The sequence below is a fragment of the Balaenoptera musculus genome, chromosome 18, assembly GCF_009873245.2.
Source record: "Balaenoptera musculus isolate JJ_BM4_2016_0621 chromosome 18, mBalMus1.pri.v3, whole genome shotgun sequence".
NCBI lineage: Eukaryota > Metazoa > Chordata > Mammalia > Artiodactyla > Balaenopteridae > Balaenoptera > Balaenoptera musculus.
This window is the reverse complement of record NC_045802.1, coordinates 16,239,394-16,262,822: the sequence shown is the minus strand read 5'-3', so window position 1 is coordinate 16,262,822 and position 23,429 is coordinate 16,239,394. Positions and strand designations below refer to the sequence as shown.

Genomic DNA, 23,429 nt, shown 5'->3' with positions numbered 1-23,429 from the left:
CTAGTCATTCGGTGGACAGTTACTACACTCCTACTATGTGCTGGGCACTATTGGAGGTGCTGGGGAGGAAGCAGTGAACGAGGTATCCTGAGAGGAGAGGGAGGTGGGGAGTTGGTGATCATACATGGGTATCAGCATGTCAATACCATAGTCACTGGGCACCCATCCACCATCCCCTTGTCTCCTGACCCTATACCTTAGTGCACTCTACCCTCTGCCTGCTGTTTCCAAATATTACTGCTCTAAGATAAGTTGCTTAAGACTTCCCAAGAGATTCCTTTTATTCACACATCATCTGTATAAAAGACAGACCACACGTCTCAGTAGGAGGTAAATGCTTTCACCCCAAGGAGCCCCAAGGTCTGGGATTTTTTTTTATCGTTTTAACGATATTCCAAACGTTATGATATAGCCTGGGCCTTCTGTAATGTGGCCCAACCCCTCTGGACACAAGGGCCCCACCAGGAGATGGTGGGGAAAGTCCAATTTGGCAAGGAGACAGGGTAGGATGGGGGTGCGGGAAGCCACCCCAATCCAAATCCACTCACATCTCCCTGCACGTCCCCCAGCTCCGCTGCCATTATATGTTGGTTGTATCAGTGACTCCATTCACTCAAACGTTTTCCAAACACAGATCATGTTGAAAATACATCCTGTGCACTACGAAAAGCTGAAGGTTCCTAAGTAAGGAGTAGAAGTAGGGGCATCAACAGAGGTCAGGACACTGTCCTCCCAGCTCTACCCTGGGGCCACCCTGAGCCAAGCACAGACCACCCGCAGGGCTCACTTTGGGCTCTAACAAGTCATGTGATTTCAGACTTGTTAAAGCCCAAAGTGAAGCCCAAATCCTTCAAAACTAGGACATTTCTCAGAGCTGTGACTCACCATTGCTGGCAATTTTAGAAATGCACCGATGACACGCCTTCTCCACACCTCCTGGCATTGTTCTTGCTTGCTGACAAAGTTCTGGGAATCAAACATAATTTATTCATAATTTGTTAGAAAAGCTGTGGCAGGACTGACATGGCACCAATTAACCACCTCTGTGCGTGTCACCTGTGCCTGCAGGTGGCCTCAATCAGCCTGGATTCCGGGTGCCGGCTTTGACACCGGTCGGCCTGCAGGTGTGGCCTTGTTAGCCATGATCAGACTGAAACACCCCTCATTTCACAGATGAGGGAACCACGCTCAGAGAGGTTAAGAAGCTTGCCCACTGATGCACAGCTGGGAAGACACGGGGCCTGGAGGGCAAGGTAATAATAGGTACCATTTATTGAGCAATTGCTAAGTGCCAGGTGTTAGGTTAGCACTTCACATACATCTTCTTGTACTTAATCCCCACAACAATCCTGGGAAGTACTATTAACTCAGTTTTACAGATGGAGCCTTGGAGACTCAGAGAGGTTAAGATTCGCTCTGAAGCCAGAGCTGACAACTGGCAGAGCCCAGATTTGACTCATATATTGACAGAGCTGAAGCCCTTCTCACTTCCGCACACACATGTAGCTTTCTCGATTATAACACCATTCTCCAAGGTCCACGGAAAAAGGGTAAGCATGGACTTGACCATAGCAGCCTGGACTGAGACCCAGGAGGCCTGGAGACCCACCGTGGCTTCACTGTGGACTTGCTATGGTCTGAGCAAGTTGACACTATGAGAAAGAGCTTCCCTTCTTTGGAAGAAATATCCATAACTTTTAAAATAGGGACTTCCCTAGCGGTCCAGTGGTTGGGACTCCACCCTTCCACTGCCGGGGGCGCGGGTTCGATCCCTGGTCGTCGGGGAACTAATATCCCACATGCTTCGCAGCAAGGCCAAATAAATAAATTAATAAAATACACAACCAAAATCCAACCAATCAGGTAGGACAGCAAATTCTCCTGCCCAGGGAATGAGGTAGCCCTGTAAAGGCATTAGGTTGGGAGCGGGGGTGGGTGTTCTGTCCCTTTGCCCCTAGTGCCCGAGTATGGGGCAGTTCTGCAATTTTCTACCATTCTGTTGCTTGGGAGAGGTCAGCTCCGGGGGTGAAGGGTGGGGTGCTGGCTGATCCGGACAGGACCTGGGCCAGACATCCTCACTTCATACGCAAAGTCCCTCCAGGAACCTGTCCTGAAAGGGCACAGCTCCATTTTCAAGCACACTTTTTTTTTTTTTTTTTAAATAAATTTATTTATTTATTTATTTATTTTTGGCTGTGTTGGGTCTTCATTTCTGTGCGAGGGCTTTCTCCAGTTGCGGCGAGCGGGGGCCACTCTTCATCGCGGTGCGCGGGCCTTTCAGTGTCACGGCCTCTCTTGTTGCGGAGCACGGGCTCCAGACGCGCAGGCTCAGTAATCATGGCTCACGGGCCCAGCCGCTCCGCGGCATGTGGGATCTTCCCGGACCAGGGCTCGAACCCGTGTCCCCTGCATCGGCAGGCAGATTCTCAACCACTGCGCCACCAGGGAAGCCCCTCAAGCACACTTTTAAAAAGGCCTCATTGCTGGTACCGCAGAGATTTGCAGACCAGGGGACCGCGGCCTTCGGCAGTGCTGCCCGCCGGCTCTCCCAGGTGGAAGGACCTGAGCGCGGCGGATGCTGGCAGTGACGGGGTATGTGTGGAGGTGATAACTGAGGGGGAGAGCACACAGCCGGAGGCTGCTGCTCGCTGTGATTTACTCCACTGCCTTCGCTCAGCGAGGTCCTGCTGGCGGGGGGCCACCCTGGCAGGCCGAGCTCGCTCTGGCAGCTTCTCTCTCCTGCTGATCCTCTGTTAACTCACAGGCAGGGTGATTCAGCCAGTGCTTCCAGCTCCAGGGATTACAATGAGATATGGAACTTTTATTCCCTATCGCTTTGCTTCTAGGATGTGTCACCCTCAGAAGCTGGCTTGGTATCTTGCAGGAGCCCCTTTACAGCAAGTCGGAGTCGATGTGATGGGAGACGGGTCAGTCTGAAATCAGAGGCAAATCGCCAGCGCCCTGCCAAGGTCTTCCACGTGTCACCTCATTTCGTCCCCCTGGTTCCCCAGGAGGCACAGAGAGAACTGAGATTCAGGCAGTTCATATGTTCAAAGCTGCTTAACTACTGAGAGGTAGAACTGGGATTTGAAATGAGGCTTCTGGGACTCATTTGAAACCTGGCCTCTGAGACTTCCAAGCCCAGCCTGTCCTTCTTATCACCGAGCAGGAGGAAAGGGCAAGAAACCCAGAAAGGAAGGGCTTCCCAGGGAGAGTCAGGGGCTGCAAGGAGGTGGGCGCACCTTCTCCATCAGTCCTGTGGGTTTGCAATCGTGTTTCACCAGGTAAGGAGTATCACGCCCATTTCACAGATGAGGAGACGGAGGATCAGAAGAGTTAAGAATTTGCCCAAGGTCACACAGCTAGATTAGAACTCAGGGGTCGTAAGATCTGTCAAGCTTGAGAGGCCTGCTCTCACTTGACCAGAAATGGCTTTCATAGTTTTGATTGCGGTGAGAAAACAGGACGCGAAGCATCCGAGCTGAGCACGAGGGTGTCACGCGCCCTTTCTCCCACAGAATCAGTGCTGGGCAATTCCCGGCTATCCCCTGATGATCCTGCCTCCTTCTGCTGCCTTTCCAGAAACAACTGTGGAGGACGTGCGTGCACAGCCCATAGTAGGTCTTCAATATACATTTAATGAATGATTCCGAGAACTACTGTTAGAATGTCTCTTCACGAGGATTTGTTCTTTTACAGTGTGCTTGCAAAAACTGTCGCCTTGGTGGCCCTACACACAGAAAATCAGGGGAACTGAAGCCCAGATTAAACAACAGCTTCCTCCCCATCACTGACTTGGCTTTTCACCAGGAGACATGAAACTAGGCCAGTTCCCTGGCCTGATGGGGTTTACCAGGTGTGCACCCTTTTGTCAAACAGAAAGGAGGCCCCCAGTCGTGGACAACTAGTTACTGAATGAATTACAGATTTTTTTTGTTGGTGTCCACACTTGTTGAGGTCGATGACCAGAGGGGTGCCATGTAAGCTAAGCCACTAAAACCCCATCTAGAAAAACAACTGTCCCGTACCCAAGGACAAACCCGGTCTCAAAGGGCAGGAGGGGGTTATGGCCCAGCAGGGCTCCTAAGGGTCTTTCCTAACCTCACTCTTCTAGATGAAGAACAGGTGTGTCCCATGTTATGACGCAAAGCGCTTGCTCTGGGTGAGTCTCATCATCTGTGGGGTATCCGGGGGAGAGAAAGCCCCTCCCTGTGTCACTGGCAACATTACTGGACATGTCACCAGTCCCTACACACCTCTCTTCCTGTCTCAGCTCCAGATGCTGTGCATACCGGCCCTCAGACAGCCCTCTGGAGTTTTAGGACTTGTGAACTTCAATAGCACAGGGAGCAGCACATAAATAACATTGAGAAGGTAGTGGAATTTTCTTCTCAGGGGTTGGTGCGGACTTCACATCTAGCCAGGGGCCAACACTTTCCTTCTGTGTCATGGAAGGGAAATAACACGGGGAAGAGAAAGAAGGGCAAACTGTTCATATTTGTGTGGTGGAGTTGCCACAAATGTATAAATTTTCTTTAAAACAACATGTGAATTGTTCCTATCGTACCTACAACCCAAGATATTACACTCTTCAAATCCATAGCAGCTTTTGTGGAAACCACCTGTATTTGTCTGTGTTACATCATAACACAAGCATTTGTACCTTGGGCCACTAACTGGACTAAGAGACACATGCTTTAGTTTCCTGTGAACTTTGAAGAAAGCAAACAAGCAAACCAAAAAAACAGTGTAGGGATACAGAGAGATTTTTAAAAATTTGAATATCCCAAATTGACTGCTTTCTTTAGTCACTAACTGCAAACAGTGGTAGAAACATCCATTTAAAAAAAACAATGATATACTTATCGGTTATAACATCAGACCCAATGAGACAAACCAACACAAGGTACAGGTATTAGATCCATCTTATAAATGAGGCCATTCTTATTCCTTCAGGCTTTTACTTTATAAACTGGCAAGATGGATGAGAGGTAAAAAAGAATGATGTGCTGCTAATTCTGTCACACCTTAAAGAATGTTCCCTAGGAGACAGGTGGCTCTGACGTGGGAAACGAGCTTTGGCCCCAGCCAGAAGGAGAAGACAGAATTCCCACATAAGGTCCCAAATGCTGGACAATCGACTTCATAAATTATGTTCAACGTCACACAATGATAAGGAATGAAGTGTTAATTAAAACAACCATGAGGTGTCAGCAAAGATGAAGAACAGTTTAGGATTCTAGTGAGGGGGGCGGGAAACAGCTAGGCTACGTCGTCGGTGGTGCCACTTCTTTGGAGGGCAATTTGACACAACCTATCACAAGCAGAGTGGGCAGAGGGGTGTGTCCAGTACAATCTCATTAATGTAAACGATGTCCACATGTGTACGGACATGCCTAGGAAAAGATGGAGCACACACACGGTTAATACCCGTCACCTGTGGAGAGAAGTAGCCACGTATAGGGGCCACAGGGGTCGGGCCAGAGGAAAGTGCTGGAGGAAGGTGTGCGAAGTATGTTCACTTCTACTTTACACCCTAATACTGCTTTGCTTTTTCACCCATGAGCAGGTTTACGTTTATAACTTAAAACATTCAAGAAGTGTCACTGGACTGAATTTTTAATTAAAAAAAGAGGAGTGAACCGTATCTCCAGCAAATACATGTGTACATAAATGCACAATTAGAGAAAACCCATGAATCCCCAGAAAGTTGTTTTCTCCATTTCCACCAAGAAAATGTGATGAAGTCTCAATGCCAGTATTTTGGCAGAATTAAGCATGTAGATGTCTCCTCCCTGGAGTTATGAAACACGGATCATTCATGTAAATTAATTTGAAATAAATGGATCTACTCCAAAAGAAAAAAAAAGTATCATTGGAAAGGAAACGTAAATTATTTCCCCAAATTCCAGAGACAATAAGTAGCTTGTAGGGGCGCAGATAAGCAGAAATAAGTCCCCCAAGAGGAAAAACAAAAAGAGGGGCTATGATGTGATGGCGGAGGGGAAATATTTTTTCCTCTTTTGTAATATTTTCTTTAAAATTATGAAAGTAAAGTAACAGAAAAATTAGGTCATAGAGAAAAGAAAACCATTTGTCATTATAAACAACTGCAGGACTCCTAGCCCAACAACTGTTGGTATTTTGGAGCTTTTCTTTCAAGTATATATATATGTATGTATATGTATGTGTACACACACATACACACACACATTTTAGATAGCTGTACTCATAGGGCACATTAAATTAACACTTCACATTTTTTTGGGGGGGGCCGTGTTGCGCAGCTTGTGGGATCTTAGTTCCCCGACCAAGGACTGAACACGGGCCACGGCAGTGAAAGTGCCGAGTCCTAACCACTGGACCGCCAGGGAATTCCCTTTTTTTTTTTCTTTCGCATTTTGACACAAGAATTCTTTCTATAACTGTGTGGTCTTTGTAACCATCACTTTAACACTTCTATCAATATCACATTCTACAGAGCAGGATACATCACACTATACCCAACCTATACCTTATTGTTGGTTATTTACTTACAATTTTTCACTATTTTGACTAATCCCAAGAGATGTATCTTTCCATTAGAATAAATAATTTGATATGAGATTACTGAATTAAGAAGCATGAGCATTTTTTTTTTGGTTTTTGAGGTAAAATTAATTTCCAAAGGACTTGTATCCATTTACAGTGTCACTAGCCAATATATGAAAGTGCCAGTTTCACCACACCACAGCCAGCATTGGGTGTTAGGAAGACTAGATCATTTTAATTACTTTCATAAGCAGAAATGAAAGTTAATGATTATTTTAGTTTACATTTTGGATTACCAGTGATATTGCACATTCTTTCACTGATTGTTTCCTGGTTAATGTCCCCCTTTGTGAATTACTTTTTATGACCTTTGATAATGGATTTACTTCAATTCAAAGCAAAAATAAATATGTTTTGAGTGCCAAACCCACAAAAAAGCTGCAATTTGAGAAAATAATAGTAAATCTGCTTTTTTATTCACAGAACTCACTGTGTGAATTTACCGATTCCAATATGCTATGATAGGTATACACTTATTGTCATGTTGTTCATCGTTTTCTGACTGTTTTGTAGTCCCTCCGTTCCTTCCTCTTCTCTTGCTCTCTTCCTTTGTGGTTTGAAGACTTTCTTTAGTGGTATGCTTATATTCCTTTCTCTTTATCTTTTATGTATTTACTATAGGTTTTTGCTTTGTGGTTACCATGAGGCTTATATATAACAATTTGTATCTATAACAGTCTGTTTTAAGTCGATAACCTAAGTTTGATTGCATTCTAAAGCTCAACATTTTTACTCTCCCCTGCAAGTTTTGTTTTAGATGTCACATTTTCGGTCTTTTTATTTTGTGCATCCCTTAAGTAATTATTTTAATCATAGTTATTTTTACCACTTTTGTCTTTTAATCTTCATACTAGCTCTATAAGGGATTAATCCACTACTTTTACTGTATACTACCTTTCCAGTGGGATTTATTGTTTCATATATTGTCAATTAATTTATGACAAAAGAACCAAGAATATACAATGGGGAAAGGACAGTCTCTTCAATAAATGGTGTTGGGAAAACTGGGCAGCCACTTGCAAAAGAATGAAACTAGACCACTATCTTACATCATACACAAAAATTAATTCAAAATGGATAAAAGACTTGAATGTAAAACCTGAGACTATATAACTCCTAGAAGAAAGCTTAGGTGGTAAGCTCCTTGACATAGGTGTTGTCAATGATTTTTTGGATCTGACACCAAAAGTAAAAGCAACAAAAGCAAAAATAAATAAGTGGGACTGCATCAAACTAAAAGCTTCTGCACAGCAAAGGAAACCATCAACAAAAGGAAAAGGTAACCTACAGAATGGGAGAAAATACTTGCAAATCATATATCTGAGAAGGGGTTAATATCCAAAATATATAAGGAACTCATACAACTCAATAGCAAAAAACAAACAATATGATTAAAAAACTGGGTAGATTTGAATAGGCGTTTTGCAAAGAAGACATGCAGATGGCCAACAGGTACATGAAAAGATGTGCAACATCATTAATCATCAGGGAAATGAAAATCAAAACCACAATGAGATATCACCTCACACCTGTCAGAATGGGTATTATCAAAAAGACAAGAAATAACAAGTGTTAGCGAGGATGTGGAGAAAAGGAAACTCTCATACGCTGATGGCTGGAATGTAAATTGGTGGAGCCAGTGTGGAAAACAGTAGGGAGTTTCCTCAAAAAATTAAAAATAGAATTCCCATACAATCCAACAATTCCACTTCCGGGTATTTATCTGGAGAAAACAAAAACACTAACTCAAAAAGGTATATGCACCCCCATGTTCATTGTAGCATTATTTATAAAAGCCAAGATATAGAAACAACCGAAGAGTCCATCGATGAATGAATGGATAAAGAAATTGTGGTATATAAAAACAGAATATTATTCAGCCATAAAATAGAAGGAAATCTTGCCATTTGTGACAACATGGATGGATTTTTCAAGGCCATTAAGTGAAATAAATCAGACAGAGAAAGACAAATACGATATGATCTATACGTGGAATCTCCAACAACAACAACAACAAAACCCCACAAGCTCATAGATTCACAGAACAGATTGGTGGTTGCCAGAGGTGGCAGGTGTCAGGGCAGAGGAGTGTGCAGAAATGAGAAATGGGTGAAGGGGGTCAAAAGGTAAAAAAAACCCAACCAAACAAAAATACGCTATGAAAGATCTATTCACTATTATGCTGAAAACATGCAAAATTCACAAAACTGAATCACACGCTCCCCCTGGCCCTTTCACATGGAAGCTCTTCTAAGAGAGGGTGGACCCCTCATTCACAACAGATGCTCAATAGAGTAGATCCATGATAATTATGGTGGTAAGGACCATTTTCGGCAATTTCTAAACTTTCCAAGTACTAGGAAAATGAATATGTTTCTTGCTGGGTAGAAAGCTTCCCTGTTTGGTAGAAATCTGAAACAGGAAGAGACTGGGGGAATGGGCTGGGCAGCCCCTTCTCTCCAGTGGAAATAAACGGTGACTTGGGTATGACAGTGATGGGATTGTTTGTCTCTCATTTGCTTCTGCATCAATAAGAGTAGTGATAACAGCCCCTGGTGTGTCCTCCTCTAGAAGTTTAGTGATAATAAAGGGCATTAACTGATAATAGGGAATTAACTGATAACAGGTGCTGAATGACAATTCTTCACACACTTTCACTTTTCAGTCCAATTGGTGTATCTCAGTGGTAAGCAACCAGAGGTAATTTTGCCTCTCAGGGGACAGCTGGCAACGTCTGGGGACAGTTTTGATTGTCATGACTTGGTTAGTGACTAGCACACAGAGACGAGGGACGCCGCTAAATACCCTGCAAGGAACAGGGCATCACCCCACGACGAGGTGTTAGCTGGTCCAAAACGCCAGTAATTCTGAGTTTGACCCTTTCATAACTAACATTCCCAGTTTCAGTGTTCAATTTTACAAAATACTACTTTATCTTAAACCTCTGGTTTGTGTCCTAATTCCACAGCGAGACTGTATCTGTAGACACCTAAGTTTTTCTTAACACTTAGCACTTCGACAGTACTTAGCATTACTTATTTTCACCTCAAAGCTCCAATCTGAGCACATCTTTGACTTGGTGAGTGTGGTTTTTAGTGATTGACTTGGTAAATTACACTGTTTATTCCTAAATTAGATGTGACGGGAACCCCAGCTCATCACTTGGTTTTGAATAACATTAAACGCTAAACATTAATCACCTCCATACCTGTTCCTCCAAAGGCAGATGTTAACCAGAGTTGTTGAATATTTCCAACAAATGTTTTGGGTACTCAGGACACAAATCCTTTATTATCTGTAGCTCTTTATGTAGCCTCTGCTCCATTTCCGCTCCTAACTATTCCATCCTGCATGAATTCCGTAGAGGTAACTGCTATCTGTGTGCCAGAGTGACCCCACCACTTCCCTACGTGTCCTTCACTATTCGGTCCCTATGAAATGGAAAATGTACTTCCTCTGAGCTCTACCACACTTTTATAATGACCACGTCAAAGCCACCCGCTCAGAGACCCAATAGGGGATCCCTCCTCACTGCCCTGTAGTTACCAAGATGTTTCTAGGAGCCCAGCACAACTTGCTTTCACTCTGAAGTTCATTGTTCCTTTACAACTATTCTTTCCACGAGAAAAACCATTTTCCTTAGACTCAGTGAAGATGAATGTTTTCTTTCCCTCCGCACAATTAAGAAAAGCACTTTCATAATGTAGTTATTTTCTTTCCAGGAAGCACAAATCAGCACATTGTCATCTTCCCCTGACTCCGAGAAACCATCTACTAGGATTCTTTCTCCAAATTGAAAGGCTGCACAGGGCTGTCCCAGCTCACCTTCTGAGCTGACGAAAGAGCCAGATCCAGAACCGGGCAGAACTGGGCCCCTGTGGGCTCGGGGTGGTCCAGGTCTACATCTTCCAGGTCTTGTCTTCGCTTGCGGGTCCCCCCCTCCCCGCCGCACGCTTCCTTTCTCTGTTTCTCGCCTCGGATTTCTCGCCCGCTGCAGGACAGCAACTCCTGGCTTTCCCTGGGCGGGACGGATTATCTCGCGTTCCCACTCCCACGTGTGGGGAAAGCGCAACCCCATCGCCAGCTTCGACAGCCCGCAGTACTTCCCAGGGCCGGAAGGGGGCAGCAGCGCAACCCCGGGAAGCGTTTGAAAGGTGGGCTGTTAAAATTCAGGGCCGAAGTTATAATTTAGTGGAGTTGCAAATTAGTGCTGGAAACACTCCATTTCAGGGCCTTAACTTTAGCTGGTAGTGCAGGCGTGTCTGGCAGCCTCTTCTCCTTTCTTGCTCTCTCTACGCGCTGGTGGATTGTGAGGAAGAGTCGACTGAACACCGACTATTTAATTTGAAGAGGCTTAAGGTCCTTGCAGCGGCCGAGGAGCCGAGAGGTGCCTTGGTGCTGGAGGACTGAGGTGTAGAAAAGAGCTGAAACCTATACAGCGTCATTCCAGACTCTGGATCTGAGACAGAGGGAAGTTACAGGGAGACGGAATTGTGCCCAGTGTGATGGACTAACCGCTGTTTCTTTAGATCGGAAGGAACAGGCTGCTTTGGGAGGCTGGGTAAGGTATGCCGTGACAGGCGAGCACCAGGCAGGAGACGTTCCCCACTGTTAGTTTATCAGAAGTGCCTGAGGCCCTTTATTGAAATGCAGATTCCTGCCCCACCTCCCGAAGATTCTGAATCTGTCGGTCTGGGCTTGGGCCCAGGAATCTACATTTAAGACCTTGCTACGTCCCCCTGGACCACATGTGGAGAAGGACATTAAAGGCCTCCTCCAACTTTTTTTTTTTTTTGTGGCCGTGAAGCGTGGCATGTGGGATCTTAGTTCCCCCACCAGGGGTCCAACCCGCGCCCCCTGCAGTGGAAACCTGGAGTCTTAACCACTGGACCCAGGGAAGTCCTGCCTCCTCCAACCCTGACCTTCTCAGTTTTGTGTTGTTCTCGTGGAAAAGGATGGTATAAAGGGGTGAGACCAGGTGGGGCAGAGAGGTACCTGTTGTACAAAACGTAAGGAAGGGCTCCTTTTTCACGCTGATCCTGCACTTGCGTGGCCCTGAGGGTGACATCTCCTTCAGTCTTGACTCTCTTGTCTCACCATCGTCCCGGCCGTGCCAGTCTCCAGCCCTGAACCCAAGCTGAAGACTTCACACCACGTGGTGGGTTGGTGGAACCTGTTGGAGGAAAGAGTGGCATGTGAGGTGACTTGAATCTTCTCTGCAATGTTTGGCCGCACCTCCCCCCAGCAGGTTGAAGTGGGGTGACTGACCGTGAGCAGGGAGGACAGAGCCTCCAGGCTCCCAGACCCACTGTCGTAGCCTGGGGCTGCCTGAAGAAGGACGGTAGCCCTTTTTGAGCATGTTTTAGCCCAGGGCTCAAAACAGACTAAACTTCAGATTATAGGGCCGTCCTCCCAGGAGGTCAGTGAGGGAAGGAATCATGGCTGGTCTCTCAGTAGCTTTTCCAGGTGCCCCTGTAGATGCAGCAAAGAGGGAATGTTTTCTCCCAGACCAGATGATACATATTTTAAGTACAGAAATAGAGGAATTTTTTGAAAAAGCAGGAGTCTTTGGAAAGTGATTATGAGATTCAGAGGCTAGATGTCAGTAATAATAAGAATAGTTTTATCACTTAAGGAAACAGAGGGAATTCAATATGGGGAATTACTTACAAACGTGATGGAAGGAGGGAAAAGTTGAAAAGAAGACGCGGTGGTCAGGCGTGGGGGGCAGCCCAGAGATTAGCAACAGAGTGGAAGCAGCTACTGTTGGAAGTGAGTGGAAAACCACTGTTGAAAATACTGCCCAATGCAAAGTAGGTGCTATTATTATCCCCATTTCACAGATGAGTAGAGTGAGGTACAGAGAGATTAAGTAACTACCTAAGGTCACCGAGCTACCAAGTGTATAATGAACTTGAACTTAAGCAATGCAATCCAGAGTCCAAGCTTTTGGCCACTACAATCATTGCCATGTGAATAAAGGTCACGTGTTAGTACAACTGAGTTACAAGTTGAATTCAGAGTATAAATTTTATTATGCATGTTGTTCCGTATAAGCATTGAGGTGGCCTACTTAATGGGGCTCTGCTGGTAAAAGTGAGTTCAACCATTCATTGAATAAGTAGTGCTCACTCCAAGCCAGACATTATGAGTAAAAGGATTATTTTATAAAATCTAATGTATCCCATAAGGAAATTTAATTCAAAAGAGTAATGAGTTAATGAGCGTATGCTTGAGTTTAATTACAAAGGAGTCTGTGAGTTAATGAGGGTGTGCCTGACTTCTTGACAGAAGCCATGGAAATGAAGGGAGGTATTAAAGTCGGCCAAAGACCGATTTGTGCACCACGTAATGAGCGATCTGGGAGCCAGCCAACACTGACGGCCCTGTTCCCAAGTGTCCGTTCCCACCGGCCTCCCTCAGACTGTGCAGAAGGCTGTCTTTTATTGTGTGTTATTCTCAAACAAATTAGTTCTGTGTAACCATTCTCATTCTTTTCATGCTTTCCTTGGAGAACTTTCCATTCTGATGTTACCCTTCTATCTGAGTCACTTTTTCCTGTATTTACCATCTGCTAATCCTGACAGCTTCCTAATTGGGGAACCATCAGGGACCCTCCTTTCAACTTCCACCTGAATCACAAAGCATTTTCAATAGACACTTTCATTTTCTTTTTGACTTTTCTCAGCGTTATAATTTTCCTGAAGATAATTTGAGAAAAAAGAGAAGCAAACTGTCTCAGTCCCGAGCTAATTCATAGAAAGAGAAGAATGAAAACACAATCAACCCAAGCTATAGCCTGGATGAACCTTGAGGATACTGTACTAAGTGCAATAAGCCAGGCACAACAGCGCAAATTCTGTATGATTCCATCTATCTGAGGTATTTAGAGCAGTCACATTCACAGAGACAGAAAGCAGAATGGTGGTTGCCAGGGGCTGGGGGGGAGGAAGGGATGGGGGCGCTGTTTAATGGGTACCATTTCAGTTTTGCAAGATGGAAAGAGTCGTGGAGATGGATGGTGGTGTTGGTTGCACAACAGTGTGAAAGTATTTCACATCACTAAACCGTGCACTTAAAAATGGTCAAGATGGTCAATTTTATGTTATGTATATTTTACTGCAATTTTATAAATAAAGAAACTCCTGGGTCTAGGAGAAAAAAAAAAACAGTCCAACTTTCAGATTCTAAGGGCCCTGTGGAACAGCACAGCCACCCCAGGTGCTCCAGGAAAATACTGGGGTGTCCTTGAGCCCCAGTTTCAGCAGTCCCAGGGGTTCTGGGGAGGATGTGAGGACACGCCCCAAGAGACTGGTTCCCTCCTCCCTGAAAGGTTTCCAGCCTCAGCCCTGCCACTCAGTTCTAGCTGGCACCTTAGAGCGGGCTTGGGGAAAAGGAATAGTACCCACCCCCAGGTCGCTGTTCTAGCTGCTGAGTCAGGAGTGTATCCGCATCCCCGGGGCCTGGGTCAAGGCTGGGAAAGGCACAGCACCGGCTGCAGAGGCTCTCCCCCCAAAACCCCACCTCCTCCCACCGGCTGTTTGCCTTTCTCTGAGGCCCTGGCCTCTGGCAAGAAATAGCTGCCGTCCCTACCACTTGGGCTCCAGCCCTGGCAACCCACTCGCTGTCCTTGCCGGGAATCCTGAGACCAGACACAGGGGCCAGGCTCCGCATTTTCCTCACATGTTTATTTTTCCAGATTACTTTTTCAAAGACGATTTAATCAAGTTTCCCCAGGGGGAAAATCCTGGGGTAATTTTGTTCCAGATTGCATTAACTGTGCAAATCCATGGGGAGAGAACCCGCATTCTACGCTTATTTTTTCTGAATAGTATCAGTTCCAAAATTTCATGTTGATTCTCTGCCTCTCTTTTTTTTAAGGTATAAAGTCAAATCATCTTCAGATAATGATGGTTTTACCCCTTTTTTCCTAATTATTTACACCTCTTGTTTTATTTCCTTCACAAAATAATGAATGCTACCTCCTTTGTCCTGTTCTTGACTCTAATCATGTTTTCAGGGATGATATTTTTTAAATATTTAAAAACTAGACAAGGTCCCTGACCAGTCAGAATAGAAGGGACAACCAACCAGAACACGTGTCATGTGTGCAGTGACAAGACACGACAGGCACATAGTAAGCCCTGAGTGTTTTCTCACTGAGCATGATGTCATTTGTTGATTTGCAATAGATTTTAAATAATATTTTAACTTTATTTTACCAAGAGCTTTTTCAGGAGAGAGTCAGGCTCTTCATAACCTGGTCTCAACCTATCTTTTCAGCCTTCTATTTCTCAACACGCCTCAGTGTGCACTCGCTTACTCAGAATTCTTCAGCAACTGTCTAGCATTCCTGGGGAGCTGTCTAGTCACACAAAACAACGGCTTCAAGATCCCAGGGTTTCATTCCTTCTCGTGGGGCTGCTCTCTGTTTGGGCAACCCTCCCCACCTATAACCTGGGAAACTGCCTCACTTTCAGGACTCAGCCCAGACATCGTTTCTGAAGTCTTCCACGACTGTCTCCTGCTTTCTGCGCACCTCCAATCAACGATCAAGAGCTGGTCCCTTTCTGAACCCTCTTACACTGCTGGTGGGAATGTAAATTGGTACAGCCATTATGGAAAACAGCATGGAGGTTCCTCAAAGAACAAAAAATAGTTACCATATGATCCAGCAGTCCCACTCCTAGGCATATATCTGGACAAAACTCTAATTCGAAAAGATACATGCATCCCAATGTTCACTGCAGCACTATTTATAATAGCCAAGACATGGAAACAACCGAAATGTCCATCGACAGAGGAATGGATAAAGAAGATGTGGTACATATATACAGTGGAATACTACTCAGCCATAAAAAAAGAATGAAATAATGCCATTTGCAGCAACATGGATGGACCTAGAGATTATCATACTAAATGAAGTAAACCAGACAGAGAAAGACAAATATGTGATATCACTTATGTGTGGAATCTAAAATACAACACAAATGAATATATGTACAAAATAGAAACAGACTCACAGACATAGAGAACAGATTTGTGGTTGCCAAGAGGGAGAGGGGATGAGGGATGGAAGAATTGGGAGTTTGGGATTAGCAGATGCAAACTATATATAGGATGGATAAACAACAAGGTCCTACTGTATAGCACGGGGAACTATATTCAATATCCTGTGACAAACCATAATGGAAAAGAATATGAAAAAGAATGTATATATGTATAACTGAGTCACTTTTCTGTATAGCAGAAATTAATTAACACAACATTGTAAATCAACTCTATACTTCAACACAATTTTTTAAAAAAAGAGTTGGCCCCTTTCTCCTTTGTGCCTCCCCAGTGGACCCTACACACACTTCTAATGCAGTGCCTTTCACACTACACTTGTATTTGGTTGTTTCCACTTTTTCTCCATTTGCATACTGGGGGCTCCTCCACCCTTAACACGGAGTGAGTGCAGGGTCTGACGCTTAATTAGCACTCAATAAATATTTGTTGAATAAATGAGTGAATGAGTGACTCTTACTCTGAGCATGAAGATTTATCATGTAAAACAGATATATTTTTTTCAATGTGAAACTGATGCATTTTCATTCCTCTTAACTTATGATGCCTTGTGAAGAGCAGTGCAAGTATCATTGCTCAGATTATCTATAATTGCACAACTGCTCCAAGTGGTGTAAAACAACAATGATCATTTATTATTATTATGTCTGGGGGTTGACTGGGCTCGGCAGACAGACAGATGGTGGCTGGCATTGTGGTCATCAGTAAGCTTCCTCATTCACATGGATCACGGTGACTGATGCCCGCTGGAGCTGGGACCTCAGCTGTCAGCCAGAACACCACAGGTGGCCTCTTCAGGGCCCTGGGCTTTTTCACAGCATGGAGGCAAGGATTTAAGAGCACATGTACTAAGAGAAGGCGGACCCAAGGAAGCTGTACCACTTATGATTTAGCCTCAGAAATGGTGGTTTGCTGGTAAATGTTTAACAACCAGCTCTGTGTGTGTGTGATTGTGATTGTAGCATTTGCTGGCTTCTGTAATATAAATAATCTCACCATGGCTGTCTTCAGGCTACTGACATGACTCCACTGGGCGTGGAGCTGGGGAAAAATGTGCAAGATCATTGGCCCCCTGGCAGCAAGGGCTCCAGCACCCAACAGCTCAGCAGTCACATGGCACCGCTTTCTCTGTGCCTTGTTGGTTGAAGCAATCCAAAGATCCACCCAGGTTCAAGGGGAGGAGACAGACTCTGCTTCTTGATGGGGCATTGGCGAGGTCACAGTGTTAGAAGAGAATATGGGATGAGGGGTCTTGTTAAGGCCACCTTTGGAAAACCCAATCTACCCCAACCACCAAAAACAAAAAATCCCAAGAACTGCACGGAAGGAAGCGTGATGTACACAGAGGCTCCAGAGGCTAGGCCGGCGAGGAGGTCTTTCCTCCACTGGAAGAAGATGCGAGGGGCAGGCGAGAGCAAAACCTCTCCTGGGATAAAAAATATGATGGACAGGAGCAAAAGAATAGAAACCACAGATATACAGAGAGAAAATCTGCAAGTAGAGATCTTTTCTCCTGCTGTGATTTACAACTCTAGGAGTAGAACACTCATTCATTCGATAACTGTGTTTACTACATGCCAGACACTGTTCTGAGTGCTGGAATGAAGCAGTAAACAAAACAGAAATCCCTACTGTATTAGTTTGCTAGAGCAGCCATAACAAAGTACCACATCAGGTAGCTTAAACAACAGAAATTTATTTTTCTCACAGTCCTGGAGGCTTGGAGTCCAAGATCAAGGTGTTGTCAGGGTTGGTTTCTTCTGAGATCTCTCTCCTTGGCTTGTAGATGTCCAGCTTCTCCTACCTGTGTCTTCATGTGATCTTTCCTCTCTGTGTCCTAATTTCCTCTTCTTATAAGGACACCAGTTGTATTGGATTAGCGCCCACCCTAGTGATCTCCTTTTAACTTTTAAACTTACCTCTTTAAAGACACAATCTCCAAATACAGTTATATTCTGAGGGGTTAGGACTTCACCATACGAAATTTGGGGGCACACAACACATCCTGTAACACCCACCTTCATGAAGGTTATATTCTAGGACGTCACATGGTGCCCTCTTAGCAACATCATGTGGTTGTGGCCGTAGAAACGGTGGCATGGGATGCCCAGGGGAAGCCTGCAGGTATTGGCACGGACTTCAAGGTGGGATCAACTCAGTGGAACAGTTCATGCTCCCCAGCTACCCAGCGGATCAGGCTGTTGCTACTCTCCAATGGAGACACATTCCTACATAGTTTTTCCCCTGTCCTTTCCTGCTTCCCTCGTTCTCCTTCTCCCAAGAACCCTCCTCCAATAGACCTCAGGCTCTGCTTCTAGAGAATCTTACATATATAAGACAGTCACACTGCATTACACCAAGAGGCACGTGATATATGGTCGACCCACACTTTGTGGTGTTAAATTAACCTCTAGATAAAGATGATAGACTGATCCCTCCACCATACAATGGTATATTTCACTTAGACATAGAATCTGTGGTGTTATTTGGGGCAATACAAATGTCTAGTTTCCCCATCAATCATTCATCTAGTGGTTTTAAAAACGATGAATGAAAATGCCAAAAATATCATTAGGTATGTGAATTAGTGGTTTCTTTCTGATTCTATCACTTCTTCTGCATATATCAGCCAAGGTTCTTCTGCAAAGCTTTCCCACATCAACAGGGGCTGTTTGATAGCATGGTCTACAGTTTCTAAATGAAAGGCGGCATACGTTGTTCATTCTTTCAACTGTCCTTTAATTTTCAAGTACTCCTTTAATTTTCAAATTTTCAGAGAAGTTGAGTTAATAGCCTTAATTGTACTCTAAATGGTGACAAGTGAGTTTTCTGTCTTTTTAAATCATTAGTATCATTGTAGATTCATGGATTTTAGGGATTGAATAGATTTCAATTAACCACAAACATTATTCTTTTTGATGGTCAAATTCTCACAGTTTCGGTCAGTGGGAGCCTACTCAAGTTGGCTCCTTTTGATGACAAGAAAACTTCCTTGATTTCTGGAAAAACATGTCTCAGGTTCACTTTGTACCTTCCTTTTCCTATGCCCAGAAACAGTCATTTATCAGTGGAGCCCGGGCAGGGGATGGTATTAGAGGCTAAGATCTGTGCACAAGGGTGATATTCATGGCTTCTGGGATATTGTTGCTATTATCCATCACAGTAAGCAGAGGTATACATGCATATTTTTTAAAGTCATGAGCTCATTAAAATTTTTTAATTTAAATTTAATACCATATAGTATTTTATGTAACTTACTTGATGTTATAATTATATCCCTTTTCTTTTACATTGAAAATCTTGATTCCTAATGTTATTAATACAATTACTTGTATGCTTTGTGATACAATAGAAGGTTTCAAAATAACAATACGAACACTACTAAAAAAATAAAACGACCAAGGTGAGATTCCAAATTTCTCTGTAGTTTTTTTATCCTTCAATTACATCCCACTAAGGAGGTAGAGTCAAAACACTGTGCCCTAAAGTCAGCTGAAATAAATCCTTCCTCCTCTGTGTGGGTACGGTACTATTAGATGTATGATTATGCTCATGTGTTTGTTTCCAAATTTAAGAATTGTTTTCAGAGTTATTCAAAGACCAAAACCTTCTAGAAAGGTATTCACAAAGGGGTCTTGTTTCTATCCCTGCTTCCTCTATTGTTTCCCTCATAAATAACTGTTTTTATTAATTTGGTATTTTTCTTCAAGTATTTCTTTGTGAAAATGTAAGCAAATACATAGGTATATATTCTTATTTTCTTTCTTACGCAATATGTAGCAGTATTCTATACCTCGTTGTTTGTTTCACTTCGTATATATTGGAGATTTCTTCATATCAGCCATTGAAGCCTTTGCTCAATTTTTTACAGCTGCATAGTACTCTGCTGTGCAGGCATGCCATAGTTTACTTAAGTTGTTCCCTATTGCTGGAAAATTGGATTCTTTCCAATCTTTTGCAGTTTCAAACAATACTCCAGTTAGTTGAATAACCTTCTGCAAGTATTACTTTGTACTTGTATAAGCGTACCCGTGGGACAGACGTCTAGAAATGGAATTGCTGAGTCAACAGGTAAATGCATCTACAATTTCATTAGTACTGACAAATGCACCGCTATAGGGTTTGTAACGTTTTGCATTCCTACCAGCACCGTATAAGGGAGCCTATTTTCTCACAGTTTTGCTAACAGAGGGTATTGTCAAACTTCTGGGTTTTTGCCAATCTGATAGAAGAGAAATGCAATATTTATTTTCAACTGCACTTCCCTATAATTGATGCTGGAAATTTTTTCATATGTTAAAGAGTCATTCGCATTTGTCTGCAATCAATTTATTCACATCCTTTGGCCATTTATCTATTGGGTTATTAGTCTTTTTCTGCTTGATTTCAGAAGCTATTTGTAAAATGAGCATGGTGGATATAGCAGGAACAAAACAAAGTCTGCCTTCACAGAGCCAACTTCCCATGAATGATCCCTTTCTGTGACTAGTGCTGCCAGAAAGAATTCTCTATTTTCAACACGGAGACTGAGGCCATAGCAGTGATGATTAATTATGTTGCCATTGCCTTCATTTGTGAGCAATTTTCCAATTTGACCTACTCTTCCAGGAAAATAATCTATATTCCTAATGGAATAAATCAATTTCCAAAAGTAGGGGAAAGTGTACTCTTGCAGTTATAGAAAATCATGTTCTCAGAAATATTTAAAGAAATGGGGAAATTTTATGATGTATTATTACATGAAAAGGCAAGACACAAAACAGTATGCACAGTATAAAACCAATTGTTTAGAATATACCTAGCTGCAAGTGCAGGAAAAAGATTGGAAGACTATACCCCAAAGTGTTTACTGTAGTTACCTCTGAATATTGGGATTATGGATGATTTTAATTTTCTTCTTCATCTTTGTTCTATTTTCTAATTTTTTTTTATCATGAACATGTATTGCTTTGAAGACTAACAAGAATGATAACACTATTTTTTAAAATAAGAGTACTGAACAAAATTTAAGCTACACTCTTATCTTGAGTAAAAAGGAGCTGTTGATTTGGTGCAAAGTATGGGAGAGGGAAGCTTGTCCTTTTCAATTATGTGAGCTCATTGATGCTGAAGTTCAATTTATTTTTAGTGCCCGTTCACATTTAGCAATAGTAATCTCTTACTATTTCCTTACTATTACCTGTCTATTACTATATAATACTCTTACTATTTCCTTACTGTTTCCTTCCTATTTCCTTACTATTACCTATTAACTATCTTACTATTTCCTCCAGAGACTTTAAGATTTACTTGGAGTAGCAAACACGAATTGTGCATCACTGAGGATCCCAAGGTTTTATGTAAGAATACTCTACCAACTCATCTAAATCAACTCTATTTCAACTTCAAATTTCTAATTGGTGCACGGTTCTAGGCACTGAGACCAGGTACCTTAGCCCTGTCCTTACTTCCTCTACCTTCCTCCCATGCAACCACCTGATCACCTGTTGAGTCTCTCTTTGAAATATTCCTTGTAGCATCTATTCCTCTCTGATTCCCCGGCTACAATACTACTCATGACTCAGACTGTCTGCCGCCTCCATTATTAGAGCAACCTTCTGCATTAGAAAAGAAGAACGGGGCTTCCCTGGTGGCGCAGTGGTTAGGAATCCACCTGCCAATGCAGGGGACACGGGTTCGAGCCCTGGTCCTGGAAGATCCCACATGCCATGGAGCAACAAAGCCCGCGTACCACAACGACTGAGCCTGCGCTCTAGAGCCTGCAAGCCACAACTACTGAGCCCACGTGCCACAACTACTGAAGCCCACGCTCCTAGAGCCTGTGCTCCGCAACAAGAGAAGCCACCGCAATGAGAAACCCGTCGACACCACTAGAGAAAGCCCACGCGCAGCAACGAAGACCCAACGCAGCCAAAAATAAATAAATAAATTTTAAAAAAAAAGAAAAGAAGAATGCTTAAAAAACAATGAATTAGGAATCTTAGAATGACTAAGTAAGGGGACAGAATGGGTTTAGAGCCCCCCGCCAAATCTTCATCTCCAAAGAATTGTTAACAGTTGACTGGTTTGGCAGTTCACTGAAAAGCTCCACCCACAAAACTTGTCTTTATTTGACCTAACTTAATGCTTGGTTTATGCAAACAGCCCTAGCCTCAGGGCATTTGTCAAAAAAAATGAGTGTAACTGTTTAATATCACAGCTGCCTGAGGCTGTGTTACCAGTTGGGGCTAATAAGAGGCTGACCAATAATTTAAGAATAACTGGAGAATAAGATGGAAGCTTTTAAAAGTTCTAACATATTTCTGGGAATCTGGAAGGTCACATGTGTGTGAGTGTGCACATGCCCCAAAAAGACCTGAGGAGGCTGTAATTCCTCACTTCAGGCTGACCTTGAGGCCCTGCACAAGTAGGAAGTGAAGGCTAAGGCAGAATTGTAAACTGTCTGCATGAGCATTGAAGGCATGTCCACACACACACACCACACAGGCCCTCAGCAAAGGAAGGGAGACTAATCAGTTCAAGGAGACCTCTTAGTTCAATCATTAGCTGACCACTAAGCTAATTAAGCAGACTTCAGTGGCCACACACAACAAAAAATACAGACTGTACAGAATTAGTCCGGGAAAGTCACTAAGCAAATAGTAATAATAACAAAACAACAACAAACCTGAGGAGGAGGAAATCTCATTTTGAGAATTATCACATTATATTGTTTGTAATATATTATTTAAGATTATATTATTTTAAATGTTCACTTTTAACATAAAGTTATATGACATGCAAAGAAACAAAAAAGAATGGCTCATAATCAGGGGGAGAAGGCAGGCAATAGAAACTATGATTCTGAGTTATTTTCTTTTTGGTTAAAAACTGTCTCTGAGGAACTGCAAATGTTGACTTACTAGAGCAAGATATTAAACAGCTGTTATAAATATGATCAAAGGACTAAAAGAAACCTTGCTTAAAGAATTAAAGGAAAGAATGAGAATGATGTATGACCAAATAGAGAATATCAATAAAGAGATAGAAATTATTTTTAAAAACGAACCAAATAGAAATTCTGGCCTTGAAAATAAAAAATAGAGGGGCTCACAGCAGATTTGAGCTGGCAGAAGAAAAAATCAGTGAACTTGAAGACAGGTCAATTAAGATTATCCAGTCTAAGCAATAGAAAGGCAAAAGAATGAAGAAAAATGAACAGAGCCTCAGAGACCTGTGGGGCACCATCAAGCTACTAACATAAATATAATAGGAATCCTAGGAGGAGAGGAGAGAAAGAAAGAGGAAGAAAGAATATATGAATAAATAAACTTCTCAAATGTGAGGAAAATCTGCATCAAATCTGTACATCTAAGAAGCTCAACAAACTCTAAGTAGTATAAACTCAAAGAGGTCCACATTTAGACACACCATAGTCAAACTGTCAAAAGACAGAGACAAAGAGGGAATCTTGAAAGCAGCAAGAGAAATGATTCATCACATACGACCCCTCCCCGCCACACTGAAACATGATTCCCTGGAAGCCTGCTCCTGGACACAATCCAGGTAGAATGTGAAGTAACAATCATTTGCGAGTCATCAACAGCACCAGCCTATTGGTGAAGTCAAAGATGGAAGATGAAGTCTTTCCAACCTTTCATGTTCTCCCTCAACTTTTTAGAGTCTCTCATTTGGTTCCCTATCCTGGCCCTCTCCACCCTGTGACTCAGGACTGAGAGGGGTCTTTGCAAACAGTGTTAAGGGAGCCTATGAAAGTGACATCACTAGGG

General features: G+C 43.1%; 1 protein-coding gene across 1 annotated transcript in view; it reads right to left on the bottom strand.

Annotated features, from left to right (window-relative positions):
- The window catches only part of TMEM272 (transmembrane protein 272), an 87,409-nt gene that overhangs the window by 26,144 nt on the left and 37,836 nt on the right, over window positions 1–23,429 (bottom strand). The window contains 2 exon segments of the mRNA XM_036831665.1: window positions 886–966; window positions 11,587–11,764. Of these exon segments, the coding sequence (XP_036687560.1) occupies window positions 886–966; window positions 11,587–11,659 (154 nt within the window). The 5' untranslated portion in view covers window positions 11,660–11,764.